This window comes from Cicer arietinum, chromosome 5, assembly GCF_000331145.2.
Source record: "Cicer arietinum cultivar CDC Frontier isolate Library 1 chromosome 5, Cicar.CDCFrontier_v2.0, whole genome shotgun sequence".
Taxonomy (NCBI): Eukaryota; Viridiplantae; Streptophyta; class Magnoliopsida; order Fabales; family Fabaceae; genus Cicer; species Cicer arietinum.
In genome coordinates this window covers 74,400,661-74,418,459 of record NC_021164.2, presented here as the reverse complement: position 1 = coordinate 74,418,459, position 17,799 = coordinate 74,400,661, and the positions used below count along the sequence as shown (strand labels likewise).

Genomic DNA, 17,799 nt, shown 5'->3' with positions numbered 1-17,799 from the left:
CGTGAAATCTTGAAAATGGATAAAAAATAATTAGATTAATTAATAATAATTGGTTGAATTAACTTTCTTTTTTATTCTATTCATATTATAATTTTGTTACTAAAAAAGTAAATTATGTATTCAATTAATCGAGATGAATTTTAAGATATTTAAACTACATCATAATAAGTTGTACAATATCTAATATATCAAAATTGATATGTTTTTATTTTTATTTTTATATAAGAATGTGACATTGATATTTTTATAATCGTTTATTTTTAACTTTTATTGATATAAGTTAATCCAATTTAAATTATGTTAAACACTAAATATAGATATGAATATCTCTTTTACAAATACTTAAATTTAAGTTGATTTTGTCGTAAAAATCTAATCTCTTACATTAAACCACTATTAATAGATGAAACATTTTTATATAAACTAAATATATTATCTATTTTAGATTAAATATATTATCTATTTAAATAATTTTTTATTTCATTAAAATAAAGTATATTTAAAGACTACCTATACAAATTTACGATATGAGCGACCGAAAAACAAAAATTTATTTAAATATTTTTATATGTTTATTACAGTTTTTAAAGACAATGAGAATAACAAAAAAACCACCTTTAATAATTTCTTTAAAAAGTCATTTTTTATGATTGATTATACAAATAAAATGTGATACTCAGTGCGTTAGAAAAAAATACCAAATATATTTTCCTAAATTTTTAAAAAAATATAATATCTAAATAATAAAATATTAAAATGATTATGTGTAGGCCATTAATGAAGGGGCGTGTGAGTAGAATGAGAGAAAATCGCGTGGCGGTGAGCATTATGGTTGTGGTGGGGGAGTAGTTAGTATATTAAATATTTAACCATTTACTTATAATAGTAATTATATTTATCATAGTAAGAAGAGGAGAGGTACTGTATATATATAAATATGAGGTGAGACAAAGAAAGGATAGGAAAGTACTTTGAAATCTCCACTCACTACTCACTACTCACTACTCACTACTCACTACTCTCACCTGTATAGAATACAATACAATATAATCAATCACAAGGACTTTCGGAGGGAAACACAAAGAAGAAAAAACCCCAAAATGTTTGCCGAAGAAAATGGTCTTAAGGGTGACCCTAGGTTGCAACGCATCTATCAAGCCATCAACGTCGTCCCTCACTTCCCCAAAAATGGTTAATTAATTATTTCATTAACCACCACCCTCTTCTATTTTTTCTATTTTTCTTCTTTATCAATTTTTATCCACCAGATCTGCAACTGTCTATTTTTCTTTTTAATTAAATAAAATGGGTCTCTTGTGTGTGTGTTTTGTTTTTTTGTCATGTGTTGGATTATTAAATTAACACAGTAAGAGGCGAAATTTGCAGGAATAATGTTTCAAGACATAACGACATTGTTGTTAGATCACAACGCGTTTAAAGATACTGTCGACATTTTTGTCGATCGTTACAGAGACATGCACATTTCTGTTGTTGCTGGTACTTCACTCTCCCTCATACAATACTTTTTTTTTTTTTAATCAGAATTTTTTATTAAAAAAAAAAAACGAGAGAAATTGTTATGCAGGAATTGAAGCACGGGGATTCCTGTTTGGTCCCTCAGTTGCGTTGGGCATTGGTGCAAAGTTTGTTCCTTTACGTAAACCTCACAAGCTACCTGGTATATGTTTTTCTTTATCTTCAATTTCAATTTCAAGAAATTGTTGCTTCTATACTTTATAATCAGTTTAACTTTAAGCTCAAACTTGAAAGTACCAAACTTTTATTTGAGTTCATTTGAAGAAAGTTAGGTTGACTCGTGTTGAAATGTGATGATGTTCTTTAAGTTTTGAAACCAAAAGTTTTTTTAATTTTATTTTTTTATTTTTTTTTTAAATTTTATTATGAAAACATGCATTTTCACTTTTGATGTAAAACTACTTTTTTCTTCATCCATTTACTTAACAAATATTTTTGGTGTAAAAGGTGTCACAACTTCTCTAAATGGAAAGGCATATTGTCCTACTTTTGGGACCCGAAATCCGTAATCCGTACTATAGGAATCACAGAGTTACCCACAATGGACTGTCTTGACTGTTAATTTGAGATCAGATCAAACACTTGCAAAATTTGTTTTAAACAATTTTGACTGTTGATTGAAATCGGACGGTCGAAAGCAGTGATTTGTTTCTCTACTTTTGTTGTTCCATCACATAAAGTCAATTGGCTCCAACTTTGATATTTTTGGTTAATTGACACAAACAGATAAACTCATAACATCTAAGAGGACAGTGTGAAATTCTCCGTAAATTTGAGTCATAGCTGACTAAAATAAGTTTCTATGTGCTGAATAAATATTCAACTAAGATGATAAACAAGTTCTCTATAACTATTGATTCATTTAGTGAAACAAATGTATGTGGTGGTACTATTGCTTAGTTTGCTACTTTCCTTATATTTATATATATTGGTCTTCTTGAATGCTATATGATTGGGATTTTACAAGAATTTTTCTTGAGCTTCTTATTTGAAAGTGAAGTAGTTTATGTTCAGCTTACTTTCATTTACTAAAATATTCAAAGCGCGGGTACTTACATGAGAATATAAGCTGAAAGTGAATTTTGTCTAAATGGCTTTTTTCAATGTTTAAAGTTCAAACTTGCCTTGTAAGTGCTTAAAGCACTGAGTAAGATATTGTATGACTAAAGGTACTCCAGCACTAAGCTTATAATAATCTCATTTTTGTCCATTTCAAAAGGTTCAAAACTTGTCTCTTCATAAACAGGATACAGTCAAATCTCACTCTCCACTAACATTTGTAACAATTTATTTACAATTGCGTTTTATTTATTTAAAATAACTACCACATTATGCCTAAACTTTGATATGTTTTATTTTCAGGCGAAGTATTTTCCGAAAAATATTCTCTAGAATATGGAACTGATTGTTTGGAGCTGCATGTTGGCGCTATCCAGCCCGGTGAACGTGCTATAGTTATTGATGACTTGGTGGCAACTGGTGGAACTTTGTCAGCAGGGATAAGACTTTTAGGTGTGGATTTTACTGTTTTTGTCTATACTATTATCCCATCCTTCATTATTTGACTTATGCTCGTTCAGTGTATCTGGTTCTGGTCCTTAATATGCTTTATGGTTTCTTTCAACTTATCATGTAGAATGTGCTGGTGCTGAAGTAGTGGAATGTGCTTGTGTGATTGGTGTCCCCGAGGTCAAGGTAAATGACTAAGCTTTTGTAACTTGTAAGTTATGTTTGCTTTTCTAGTTAATCTCTGAAATTTCTATCTCAGTTTCTTGGTATAGATACACTCCAAAAACTTAAAATTCTGATTAAAAAATGGATAAATAAAATTAATTAATGTTCATGTGTTGTTTCTCATTGATATTGCCTATTGGACTTCAAACTTGTTGTACTTGTACGTAACATAACATTCATAAGCTTTGTTTGTTGTTTTATCTTGTTAAGTAGTGAATCGAATATTTTAAGCTTCTAGAATCATACTGTTTTTTCTTCCTTTCAAATCATCATGAAAATGAAATTAGTCAAGCATTCTCTTTCAGGGACGGTGCACACTTATTGGAAAGCCGCTTTATGTCCTTGTGGAGCCGCGCCAATTAGACCAATGTTTTTGAGGTCTGTCACTGTTTCTTGAAATGGAAATTCTGATATTACATTTTTTTCTTTGCTTTAAATGACCATGTTGGTGTGACTCTATTCATTTTGCTACATGATCTCACAATGTCTTTAGATATCAAAAGCAGCCTTTTTTTTATACTTTGTTCCTGGCACCTTTTATGCTAACGTGGTAACTGGTCCAACAATTTGCTAGTGCGTGTTCAAGACAATGCCAAAAAGAAACATATAAAGACATATTCTTAGGTTGATTATGTCTTTTGAACTGTAGGAGGGACCAATATGGTTCTTTTTCACTAATGGAAAAGACCTATTATATAATCTGACTTCTTTGTTCCATAATAGTTTTACCATTTTTGTTAGTAGTATGTATATCCTTCTAAATGTATATGCATTTGATTGATTCATGCAGATGCCAAATGCAAAAGTATGCTTCATCTTGCAAACACAGGCCATAATGTGATCCTAACTTTTTGCCTGTGGGAGTGTCGTGTCCTGACAAAAAGATCATCCTAGAAATTATCATCTTTGTATCTTTATCTTTTGTACATGTTAGGATATCATGTATGGTTAACAATTTCGAACAAACATCAAGGGATTAATTTTTCTGGCATTTCATTAATAAAATGTCAATTTAAGGCCTTATTTGTCTACTCATGTTTCTAATATTCAAAGGTGAGAAATGATTTGATTTTATAATTTTTTTTTGTTGATATTTTGAACTTATTATAGAAAACAAGTTATCTGAAATAATTTTGAATTCAACTCTTATATTTGGATCCCATTAAAAGTAGAATTAATTTGGTTTTATGTTAAGTGGTCAATAATAGCAAGGAAATTTTTTTTCATAAGTGTATATATGTATTGCACCAAACATTGGAAAAATTGTAAATTTATTTAAAAATAAAACTCAGTGTTAAAAATTAAGTCATTTTATAAAAATACTAAAAGTTAGCTTGATTTGTGATTCAAATGCTGTCTGTGCGCTTTTAGGAAGATGACTCTTTTGAAAGTATGAGTCAGACGTTAATTATTTTTTAGAAAATGCTTATAAATATCTTTAAGTATTTGTTAAAAAATTAAATAAAATATTTAAAAAAAATTGTGTATACAACATTTGAAAATTTAAAAATTAATTGTTTTAACATACAATTTTTTATTTTATTTCTTGTTTTAGTTTCTTATCAAGTACAGCGTTTGTTAGAATCAACTTTCTTTTAACATTACAATCTAGCAATTCAGTTCTTCATCCATCAATTGTAATTTTGTCACGTAAATCAATTACCCCATACATAGGGGACTAAAAATTACACATCTTTGAATGTCTAAAATGACTAAAATTACGAATTTTAGTTATGTTAATATTCATTTCTTGACTTTATTTTTGTACTTAATCATAAAAACTGAACGATCATATTCTAATATGAAATCAATATATTTTTTCTTCGTATTGTTATGTGGAAACATAACGTCAAAAAAGTGATATGTAGGAACATTCTGGCACTTCGCAAATGTTCATATCAATCAAAATATTATTTGATTTTAATTCAGTATATCCCATTATAAATGGATTCCCTTTATTCTCAAAAACTAATAAGGTCATTAGGGGGTGAAGGACCCAAACCTCCCTTAACCTTCCCTGTATTGGGACAAAGATAATATTCCCACGCTACTAAAATAATTGTCATATATACAATTCATACAGATTAAAAAAATATAATAAATATTTATAAATATTGACATTATTAAGTTAAATACTATATATTTAATACTCAAATTTGAGACCTCGCAGTTGTATTCGTGTTTCTTTACCATTTTCTTTAAAGACAAAAAAAATGATAAAAGAATAAAAAATAGTTTTACTAATTATACTTATAACCATTGATTGATTCCAATTATTACGAATACAAAATAAAGATATAATAAATTAAAAATAATGCATATAATACTAATTAAAAATGTAAAATTAGTAAAAAAAAATTAACAATATAATTTTATTTTTTTTGCAAATACGATAATTATTTTTGAAATCAAGGGAAATCACATTTCTTGCCATCACTTCACATGACCACAACGATACAACGTCTTTTTTACTTGACAAAAATATGGAGGGAGAGGGAGCGAGCAAACATAATTTTATCTTTGTTGAGGTCCAACTTTTCATTATTTTCTGTTCAAGTTAACAAAAAAAGAAGTGGTGCAGTGCAATGGCTCGTATGTGTGCAAAATAAAAACTCGTACATATGTAATATATGATACCACTTCACATATTTCTAAATACTTGTTACATTTTCCATTGAAGGAGAATCAACACTTGTTGTCATATCCAATTTGAGAGCATGCCTTGTAACGCGATTTGTCTGTTTTCGCAATCTAACATTATCCATGAACAAATCTGCTATAATCTTTCTCATTTCATCACCACAGATTACACCATCTTTTATGTCACTGGTTTTATCTACATCAGAAGCAGCACTTCCGTAATCCTTCTCTAAGTTTTCTACCTGATGAAATTTAAACAAGTTCTGTAACTAAAGAGGGGTTTGCTAGATAAAGATACTGTGTCAAAATTAGTTCTGTATTCAACAAAGTAGTTAATGCTCGGCTCTGCAATCAGTAAAAGCAGAGAAAGCCACAGGAAAATGATAACTCGTACCTCTGCTAGTAGGATGTCAATTTGGTCATCAGATGTCTTTAATTGATCAAAAGCGTCAGCTGACGATGACCGCAAGAATGTCGTATCCTCGTCATTGTATGGAAGATTAACATTGCACTCTTGAAGCTGCTTAAAAAGAAGCCCACATTTCTCAAGAAGTTTTCTCGAAGTAGTTTCTGCCCGTTCCCTCTTCTCTCCTTCGTGAAGTAGTAGTTTCTAAATACACGAGAAACACAAGCCTAGCATCAGCATATAAATCATACATTCTGGGTCCATAGCTCGATTTAAGTTCATAAAGCAATTATTTAGAGCATTACTATTTGTTATGAAAGATTTCCACATAAAAGAAAAGAATCCATAAAGATAGGGTATTTGACAATTAACCATTGGCTAACCATACATGGGAGAGTGGGTGGTTATGATTTGCAAGTGTTACATGCAACCCACCTATCATTCTTCTCTTTCTTGCAAATATATCTCGTAACAATTAGCAATATTCATTTATTTAACACATTTTTTTGTACGAACTATCAAGAGGAAGAAAACCTGTGAAACGTGTTCAGAACCTACCTCAGCTTCACATTTCTCCTTTACAGACTCACTAAGTTCCTTCTTCAATTCTGTTTGGGAACTACGGAGAGATTTCACCTCTTTAACTAAAACTTTTATGTCTGCTTTGGATTTCGCTTCTAGCTCTCCATACTGTTTTGACAAAATTTCCAGCTGCTCTCTAGCAGTGTCTAAATTCTGCAACAGCTCATCGTTCTGCTGAACAATTGATTCCTTTGTTAAATTCTGACCAGCATTCCCATCCTAGTATCATGTATGACAGTATGAGCCATTTTTTATATCAACCATAAGCCCTCCCCCATAGAGAAGAGTTTAATATTGGTCAAGCAAATATAAGAATGCCATACCGATTCAGACTTCAGTTTCATCTCCATTTCCAGTGACTTTCGTCTGAGTTCCTCCATATCCCACTGCATTTGGGTAAATCTTTCCCTCTCAATAAGAATAGCCTGCTGCAAGTTCTCCTTATTTTTCTGTTTGGTAGTTTCAAGTTCAACTTCCAAATCCTTGACCTGAACAGATCCAATAACTTATTGACACATAATATCTATAAAAATCGGAGATTATATACATGTTATGGAACCATGACAAATCTAGTTTCCACAGATTATAGATATTCGAGTAAGCTCTGGCCAATTTCAGATACAAAAAAACTAAAACTAATTTAATTTACAATGAAATGCATGCCAAATCACATATGGTATACCTTTGTCGTTAGAAAATCCTTTGCAGCTATTTCTTGATTTAATCTAACTACAAGGTCCTCCATATCAGTTTTCGCTGTGACTAGCCTTCTCTGCATGGTTGACAGAACCCTGTTCAGTTTATTTCGTTGATCTAGCGGAAGGACTAATTGAGCATCGCCATTACACTTCATCTTTGTATGACCCACAACATCTGTTTCTCTTGAAACCGAAGCACAACCAGGAAGGTCGACAGAGCCATCACCAGATGAATTTGGAATCCCAAAATTAGACATGTCACTACCTCGTATTGAGCTTCCATCACTTCCAACACTCTCATTTGAAAATTTACGAACGTGACCAAAAACATTAGCATGTCCAGCCTCAGAGAAAAGCTCCATGGTATTATTAGCTAAAAGTGAAGAATCATATGAATTACCATTATTTGTGTCCTTCCCCGTAACATTGTTCACATGTCTGGCATTTACTTTATGCCTAGGAAGTCCTTCTAATTGTTCTAGAATAGTCTGACCCATAAACAAACCCTCATCAATATTCGATATACCATATTTTACAAGCTTTTCTATTGGATTTGTCATATCTTCATCTAAAGTCAGATCATCTGTCCCGACTTCAGAATTATCATCCCGTCCAATTCTTGGAGTTCCTACTTCAGATGGCTCATATAGAGTATCACTACCATAATCTGACGCAACAGAAGAACTGCCAGCAGCTAATGATAAGCTTGAAGGGAGAGGTGATTGCACCGAATAAACTCTGCCATTGGAACCAGGATCTGTTAATGAATTCTGCTGGCTTGCTTCTTGAAATGCTGACAAGTGATTACATGAGGTAATAATTATAAAAAGTTCAAGAAAGCAGACGATCAATTTGCAAAAAGAGGTCAACTGACATGTATGAAGCAACAAAACATGAGATGCAAAAAACAAAATAACATACAAGATCTAGCAGCAGTTTCTAACTCAAGAAATGAGGCCACGGAAGCACATCTTGATATATCAATATCAGACAATAGTTTGGTGATCCACTCCTCCAAAGAGCGCCTTCTCTGTAGCAAAGTAAAAATGTTAAAATCTGCAGCGGCTTATTCAACTCTTGTATTGACATTTGTGTACAGGCGGCACAATATGATTGTGATAAGAAAGTTTATAAGAAGGTCCAACTAACTACATTAGATGAAACTACCTGTCACGTTGTACAAAAGAAAGTAGATACAGATTGCACATATCATAAAACAAATAAACAACCTTGTTTAAGATTCAGTTAGACAACCTTACCTAAAAACATTAAGAACCTCACCACACAAATATTTTGAGAAAATCCTTACTATTTCTAATAATCTTTTTATGCATACATAATAAGGAGAACATGAAGGTAGTTTTCACTCTACACTTTTGTCCCTAAAATTCTACAAGAATCATCATCCAATTCAAATATTTATTATAAATAACCAAAAAGGCTGAAAAGATATAAATTAACTTTAAAGAGTTCGTAATTATTTATTAAAATTGAAAATTATGCTGAAAAGCTAACATAATCGCAGTCATTCAAAGTATTGGTGGATCTTGTGGTTAGGTCATAGATAAAATAGGACAGTTAAGAAGTCAGAAAATTAATGAACTTTATAGTGAAAAAATAACAAGCTCTAGGATGAATTATTGTGTACAGAAATACAGAAGCATAGGAAGACATATTCTTGTGCTTATCACTATGTTTCAATCATTTTGGTAAATACAGTAACAGATTTCGTCTTGACTAGATAGTGGCAGATATTAAGTAGTATTTGGATTGTAAGCATGTTGTTTAATAAAAATCTAAAAGGGACATACCAGGTTAGAACTAGAAAATAACTTACCTAAATTTCTACATGCTAGTAATTTTCAGTTAAGATACATCTAGGGCAAGTATTTTTGTATAAAATAAGGAAATTCATGCAAAACAATATATGCAGACCCATAATCCCGAACATGCAACAATTGGTACTGTAACAAGTTTAAGAAATTTCCAACCTCTTCCAACAAAGCTCGGCTTTTCAATCGCAAGAGTCCCTTGGGAGGTGCTGGAGGGATATTTTTCCCAGGATGCTCCTTTTTAATCTACATAGACAGCACATGGTAAAATAGTCAACTAATCAGTGTAGCCTAAACAAGCACAGAAAATCAGAAACTTTGATAGTTGATATCAGTTTTCTAATGATTTCCTGTTTTGCAACTTCTAAACTACATTTATACTGTTTTTGGACAGAATATAGTACTCGTGAATAATGAAACTCATTAATCTATGAATTCTAATCGACAATTCCTTAAAAAAGTAAGTAAAAAAGTGAGCCATTTGCAGATTTGTTAAAGGAGGATTCATCATATAATGGACAAAGTAAAAGAGCTTCATAGTTTACCAAAACGGTATATGGTTGATTCATCCAAACATTAATTTTAAAGGCAGTAGAAATGCATATAACCAGTTCTTCCACCCTTACGGACATATTTTCCCATTTGTCTTCACTTCATGGGAGAGAGTATTGGATGATTGAAAGTATATGTTCATTGACGATTTATTTTTCTATCTTTCATTACTGTCAAATGTGCAGTAAAATGAAATGGTTTTATGGATGAAAATAAATTAATGGTTAAATTTGTTGTCAGAATTAAAACCAATATGATTCTTCATGCGCGCGTGCATCTAATGTTTAAGTGTAATTCAGTAGTCAGAATCACGAACAAAATAGAAGCACATTAAAAAACGAAACAGCAAATCATAACACAGTTGAAAATGATAAACTTACATCAGCAAACAACTTTAGAAAATCATTGAACCTTCTTAGTACTCCATGGATATTAGTAATCCCTTCTGGTGATTGTATACCAACTTGAAGCCTGTAGAACTGTCCCATAATGATGTTAAAAATGAACACTCACAAAGAAGATACTTTTCCACTACATACTATAAATAAATGGATTGTGGAAAACCTGTAAAGAATTAATGCCTAAGCCACATGAGTTTATCTTTCCTATAGAACATAATTTTCTTATTCACAGCATGTGTCCTGGTTTGACTTTACAATCACTGTTTATAGAATTTAACATTTTGTCATTTATTCTTGTAAGTTGTAACTATTAGGTATTACATTATAACATTTGGTCCCATTAATTGACATATAAAACTAAATACTGCAATTAAACCCGGCAGGATGCGAGAAAAAATAGTACTACAAAAATGAACCCAGCAGGATGGGGCATTAGGTAAAACTATCCCCTTTAGATGTAAATGTGTGCAATTAAACTGAATAGAGAATGAAGCAAACTAGGTGATTCATAACAGAACCATAACAACAGATGACACAGAATTAAAATGACTGTAACATTGTGAAAATAACAGTGCACATTGAGCAATTCCAACCATTGGCACAGAGACAAATATGCTAGCACTGCCTTTATGTTAAGAAGTTTTGTCGTTGACTAGAATATTTTCATACGCCTCTGGATAGTTGAAGTAGCTAGGCTATGCACAACATTTAGGTGTCTTTCAAATTTAGCAGCATACAGATACTATTGTATCGGAATGTTGGTCAAACATTATGGTTAAGTTTTAGAGTTCAGAATGAATGTGAATTAGATCCTGCAGTCTTATGTATTTCTCTTACCTCATCTCTTAAAAAGATGACATTAATCTCTGCACTACTTTCCTCCCCCCTTCACTTTTACAACTTATACAACTGAATGAAACAAAACTTTTAAACTGAGTATATGATCATTTCGACTTGTATCAAATGTGTTTGTATACTTCTAGTCCTAACAAACCCAAACCTGAAATGTCGTGGAAAATTACTCCTAAACTATCCATAAATTGAAGTGTGGATGTTGATCAACTTTACCACTATAGGATCTGAATTTCTTGATTTTGGAACGAAGACCCAAGAAGGTATTATGACGCAATAACTCCAACCGGTACGATGATTGTGAGGCCATTCGGTGTCCCGCCCATTCTGTATAATAGGAACTACTGAATTAGAAAGCAAATAAACTCAATAAAACTGCAAAAGGGAAACTAAGTTCACCAACTATAAAATCAATAAAAAATCGAGCTGTAAAACTATACCTGAAAATAGGAAAGGGGGGATAATTTAGCTTAGCATACCAGAAAATACAACATTTATTTTCAAATGATACGTTTATATAGGCAATGAAGATTGAAGCTAATTATATACAAAATTTGCAGGTGAAAAAAGTTTGGTTCTGCGGTGACAAATTCTGATTTTGTAAAATTGAGTTAAGTTATAAGTGAGTTGAATGGTAAGTGGATTATGTTTGGATACATTCACTTGGACAATAAATTTGAGTGTAAAAATCACGTTTAGAGATAAAAGCTACAAATCCTCGCTTCAAGTTATAATCAATTCTAGAGACAAAATCAATTCCAATTGACATCGCCCAAACATACCAATAGGATTTATATTCTTTTGAAGTGAAGCTCATCCCATGTAATGTAACTGAAGACTGGTGTATGTTTGGTTTCCAATTGAAAAACTGTGACTCCTAACATACCCAGTACTGAATGACTAGTGAATGGAAATTACAGTTACAGAGAATGCATGTGATGAATATATAGCATAAGCAAATCTGGTTTCAGAAAACGAGAAACAAATAAAGCAAGTTCAATCATCAACTTCTTCAGGAACAACATGGCTTCAAAGTGATCAAGAAACAACTAACTCCACCGCTTAAAACGTAAAAGCAACTATAATCTAAGCCTCGTTGCAATTAGACACGAAAAATTGCACAACCTACACGCTGAATGAAATTCACACTATATGCTCACGAAACACAGTTCATCACATCACGATCATGCGCATCAATCAAATCATGATAATAGCAGTTCACAGGACTCTGGCAATTAACTCTTGATCGTCAACTATGAAGTATAATTACATTCAAAATCAGCACAATCGCGCGATAAAAACTACAATTACATAAGAAAATCAATAAACTAACCCATTTTCGAGGTGCAGGACTCCAATCCATGCCAAGAGGCAGCGGCGAAGTCCCATCGTGTCTATGTTTGGGAGGACTTCGTCTCTGCATCTTCTTCTTCTTCGTTACAGACTGGAATTCGTTATATCTTTCTACGATTCGAAGATCATAACGTTATATTAAAGCTCAGCGTAATCGGAATTTACGATTCGGATTGAGATAAGGAGTGAAATCGACGGCACCTAAAAAACCTAGGGTTCTCCGATCAGATCGATAAGGTGGAATCTGTGCCGGCGAAGCACAGTGGAAGGGTGCGCACGGTAAGAGTAGAAGAGGTAACGTGGCTAAGAGAAGCCGTGGGTGTAGTGCGTGTTTGCGTGGCGTGTACACGTGTCTGCTAGAATGAAAACCAAACAATTCTCTCGTTTCGGGCACTTTAATTATTTGGCTTTTTCTAAACAAAAAAAAAATAATAGCTATGGTGGTGCGTTTGCTTTTGCAGCTCAAATGAACCAAAAACAGCAACAGCATCTAACTGTCTTCTTCAGCAATTGCACACGGCATCAGAAGAAACAAAAGTTCGTAACACTTTTTTCAAGGAAAAAATGATTGGGCCTGGGCTGAATCGTAGGATAACTTCCATGAAAATTATGCTCCTTCCTGCCTCAATATAGTTGGATACATAATTTGACACTTAACTGTATTTAATGCTATTGGTATGCTAACAAGTGTCTTGATCTTGAGATTATAAAAGTAAATTTTGTTTTGGATATACATGTCAAACACATTAAAATATAAATTCATCATTTTCTATATAACGTTTCGTCATTAATTTATGGTCATTTTCCTTAACATTATTAAAGAATTAATAAAAGTATATTTTTGAAACACCTACAATAAATATAAATAGATTTGTTGATTTTTTCTTATATGTGAAGTTAATGGATATATTTTTATTCTTATAATTAATGTCAGAGCAATAAAAAATATAAAATAATATTTCAAATTTTTAAAAATGTGAAAATTTCATAATTCTGATTTTTCAAAAATATAAATATCGTAACATCAAAACCTACGTTGTCTCTCTTTTTTATTAAAAAAAATAGTTATAGTGTCGGTTTATCCTACACAAATGTTAACGTTAGCATTTTTTTTTTTATATTTTTAAGAGTTGTAATTCTTTTATGTCATTTTTAATTTTAAGGTGTAATAATGACACTAACATTTCTTTTAAAATATAAAATTACGTACCAACTTTTTAAAAATGAAAGAAAAAAAAAATATTTTATTTTATTTTGGATAATTCCTACTCTTGGTTTGGATTTTTCAAAATCAATTTCAGTTTTTATTAAAATGCTTCAATGGAGTTTTCAAAATTTTGTATGCTTAAGGGGGTATGTGGACTAAGTTTAGGGTAGAAATTTACCTTGATTTGGGCCATCCAAAGCCATTTCCTTTTTATACTTAGTTTGGGATTATTATCCGGACCCTACATTTGAATAACGCACCCCACACCCTTAAGAAGCACCAAATACCTCTTTTCATTAGAAATATGCTATCACACACAAAATGAAATAAGATTTGTTGAAAAGTACTATAATAGAGTCCAACAAAAAGAAAAATAATTGAGAGAAGTATTAAATTATTTGAAGTTGATTTAATGAGTGAAATTGATTACAATGGATTTATGATATACTTTCTCTTGTTATGTAATAATCTTATGGTGTGTATAACTGCTGAATTTCTTTTAATGGATTAAATTATTTCTTGTACTCTTGATATAACATTTTTAACTTATTAAAAAAATATAGTAATAATAATTAAACTAACAAATCTTAACTTGTAGTCAATATTAATATATTTACGACTAATTTCAACTCATTAAATAATTTTTTTAAAAGAAAAAGGAATGCTCTATAGAATATATATCGATATGTAAATATTCACGCTCATGAAATTTGATGCATAAAAAGTAAAATGTTGTGCTGCTCAACGCACATAACATTGGATTTTGGATTAAAGTAATATTTCACAATGTATTATTGAAACTAATATGGGCAAACAAAGCTTGCCTAATTATTAGTTTGACGAAACACACGATAAGAACACAAATAACAAAATATATAAAACAAAAATAATAAAATGCAAAGAATACACAACACACTCTTACACTTTCTTTAAAATAAAATATAAATAAAAAAAATTATTTAGAAAATGAATATATTTGATTGAAATTTTAAACAAATATATCTATTTTTCAAATATTATTTGTACTTATATTTCATTATGGATAAAATATATTATTGTTAACTATCCTAGTATGAAACAAATCCTATAGAACCAGACGATTATAATGCACTTAATCAACAATGAGAGACATCTAATTGGAATCCTTAAGCACATTGGAAACCACGAGGCAGTGTCTTTTGACATGCACTAAGGATCCAAGTGAGTGTGACAGGTACATTCAAGTTATTTCCAAGCACATTGGTCTTAATTGCAGTGCAAAGACAAAGTGCAGCCTCCAAATCAGCCAAACCTTTTATCAATGCACAACAACTACTACCTGAAGGAGGATTTCCAACAGGAACCTTAACCAACCTTAAAAGATCAGCACAAACCCCTAACTTTAAGGTGTCTTTGGGGCATGAACCTTGGACTGGAGGTGGAGCGGAAGCTGGAGTAGGACAAGGCTTAGGTGAAGGTGGTGGTGGTGGTTTTGGCTTTGGTGATGGTGGGCATGAACCATTAGCCTCAGTGAATGTTAAGTAAGCAAGGAGAAAAATCACTAAAATTGTGATAGAGAATTTGTTGGAAGCCATTACTATAGCTTACAATTTTTATTGATTGATGTTGAATGACTGAACCTATATTTTAAAGGCAAAAAATTATAAGGTGCACATAAGAAATCTAATTGAGTGGAAGTGAGTGATTACTGTGATAAGATTCAAGTTGGCACTTTTGTAAGCTTGTGAAATAATGGGTTGTAATGTTTTGGTCATTTGTTATTATCTCGTTGACCCACATGGTGATAACTTCAAGTCAAGGTGTGTGTTACTTCAATGTGTGGACTAGCCTTACTTCACTATAGGGTCACTTTCAGTTTATGCTAAAAATGCATTTTTAGTTCTTTATTTTTTTTGTCTTTCTAAATATAGCAAGGGTTTATAAGGATATATGCATTTTGAGTTGTTTGTTTCTAATTTCATTCTAGTGTCTAAAACAATTTAGACCTTACTCAATAATATCATAAACCATATTTTTATGATGTCAATAGGAGTAGGAGTTGGTCTATTAGAAGAAGTTAGAGTTGGTCTATGGAAAGAGTAAGACTCTTACCACATGATAATTTGAAATTCAAATTTCAATTGAAAAATATATTTATAATTAATGTGTATTATGTCTCGAATAGAATTATATCTAAAAAAACTTATGAAAAAAAATTCATGTGTGACATCTAAAATTGTTATTCACTTATTTTTATTCGGTTTTTAAATGATTTATTTAGTTTTTTAGTTAACAAAAACCTGAAAATATTCTTAAAGAAAATTAGGATAGTCTTCTTTTAAACCCTTCAAATCTCACCCACAAAACATAAAATTTTATCATATTCTTCTAAACTCACAAATCTTCTTTCATCTTCATCATTATGTAAATCACAAATAACAAAATCGAGAAGAAACGAAGGAAGAATACCAAAGAAAAAAGAAAAGGACAATAGTGGGTGAACTTTTTAACAAAAATATCAAAACTAGAGTGAGGGAGTGTAGTTTCTTAAGAGTACCTTCATGGGTAAATGTAATATAGCTTTATTGTATCACATCAACTTACTCATTTTTTTTTCAATGGTAAACTCTTAAAAAGAATTCATGTTAAAGTCTCACAACTTTAATTTATATATTAATATTTTTTTGTATTTAGTTTTTTTATTATTTAAAATATTAGTTTAAATATTTTAATAAAAATTAATATGAAATATTTTAATTTAAAATAAATTTAAACTTAAATTTTATAACAATAAAAAAAACTAATGTTAAATACATGATATATATAATAATAAATGATATAAATAAATAAAGTATATAATTAATAAAATTTAAATTTCGTTATTCTCGAGTGTAAAGCATTTCCCGATATATTCCACTAAGCCTTCTTGAAGTTGTTGATAACTATGTTTTTTCTTATATAGATGTTCTCCTTTAAAGGATTGTTATAAGATTATGATGGTGACTATTTTATATTTCAAATTATTGAGACGTCAATATCTATATTATCATAAAAATTATTCAAAATCGCTAATGTATGTGTGTCATTCATCTTCAACAATCCTATTATGCAATATGACGCATGCATACATTGTATGTTTGAGAATTTTATACGTTGGACCACGTATAATTGCAAATCTAAATTAGAACATTCCAAATACTTGTTCAACATATTAATTTATAAGAAGAAAGAGATAAAACTGCGAGATAAAAATTGAATGTAATATTTTCAAATCAGCACAATATTGTGCACAAGTTATAAAGAATTTTTTATACAAAATTGAACAGTGGTATTTTTCTAACGACAGCATTACATTAATTATATAAATATAATTTATTTTATTAAACTTGTGTCAGCATGCAATGTCTCTCGAATGTTATTTGAGATTGTTGGCGCACTCCAATAGTGCACCGAATTTCAACTCGATTTTTCCTATGACAGCATGGCGGAAGTGATTCTTACAAAAGTCGATGGAGTTGCTCTAGGATACAACGAGGTTGGGGAAAATTATGCTCGTAAAATTTGTGATTTTGAGTGTAACTAGACTCAAAAGTAGTCATTTTACTTATTTAAAGTGAGAAATTTGTGAAATTTGTGGAGTGAGTAAATATTATAACTAATCATGATTAGTTATGCATGTCATAAAATAATAATTATTTATTTTGATGATCAATGGTTGATATTATTATTTTACTTTTTTAGAGTTAATTGATTACTTTAGATGAGCTAAATCACAAGAACAATATCCTAAATAAACATTTTTTTCTTGTATTAAGAAAGAAGAAAAAATAGCTGTGTTTAAATTTCTGATAATATTGTATAATAAAAAGAAAAAATATATTATAGTTTCCATGTATAAAATAAGAAGAGTGTCAAATTATCCCCTTACCCTTGTAGATTATAAGTGATTAATGAACTTTAAGGTCTTTTCTATTTGGACATAATAATTTTCTCACCTTAAATTTTATTTTCATTAAAAAGAAAGAGT

At 30.7% G+C, this 17,799-nt stretch overlaps 3 protein-coding genes across 3 annotated transcripts; 1 reads left to right on the top strand and 2 right to left on the bottom strand.

Annotated features, from left to right (window-relative positions):
* The first annotated feature begins 956 nt into the window (after positions 1 to 956).
* Positions 957 to 4,293, top strand: LOC101501072 (adenine phosphoribosyltransferase 5). Its single transcript, XM_004501289.4, has 7 exons — positions 957 to 1,191; positions 1,387 to 1,497; positions 1,586 to 1,678; positions 2,899 to 3,048; positions 3,173 to 3,231; positions 3,576 to 3,648; positions 4,061 to 4,293. The coding sequence occupies exons 1-6, from the start codon at positions 1,101 to 1,103 to the stop codon at positions 3,645 to 3,647; spliced, it is 576 nt and encodes a 191-aa protein (XP_004501346.1). The 5' UTR covers positions 957 to 1,100; the 3' UTR covers position 3,648; positions 4,061 to 4,293.
* Positions 4,294 to 5,766: 1,473 nt separating this feature from the next.
* LOC101501388 (PX domain-containing protein EREL1) lies at positions 5,767 to 13,494 on the bottom strand. The gene is made up of 10 exons (XM_004501290.4): positions 12,567 to 13,494; positions 11,450 to 11,560; positions 10,361 to 10,459; positions 9,588 to 9,674; positions 8,518 to 8,626; positions 7,581 to 8,389; positions 7,222 to 7,386; positions 6,875 to 7,117; positions 6,305 to 6,520; positions 5,767 to 6,152 (listed from the first exon to the last, which is right to left on the bottom strand). Exons 1-10 carry the CDS (start codon positions 12,654 to 12,656, stop codon positions 5,922 to 5,924), a joined length of 2,160 nt encoding a protein of 719 aa, XP_004501347.1. The 5' UTR covers positions 12,657 to 13,494; the 3' UTR covers positions 5,767 to 5,921.
* A 1,008-nt stretch (positions 13,495 to 14,502) lies between these two features.
* Positions 14,503 to 15,490, bottom strand: LOC101501701 (putative lipid-binding protein AIR1). Its single transcript, XM_004501291.4, has one exon. The coding sequence runs from the start codon at positions 15,365 to 15,367 to the stop codon at positions 14,939 to 14,941; it is 429 nt and encodes a 142-aa protein (XP_004501348.1). The 5' UTR covers positions 15,368 to 15,490; the 3' UTR covers positions 14,503 to 14,938.
* Between the last annotated feature and the right edge of the window lie 2,309 nt (positions 15,491 to 17,799).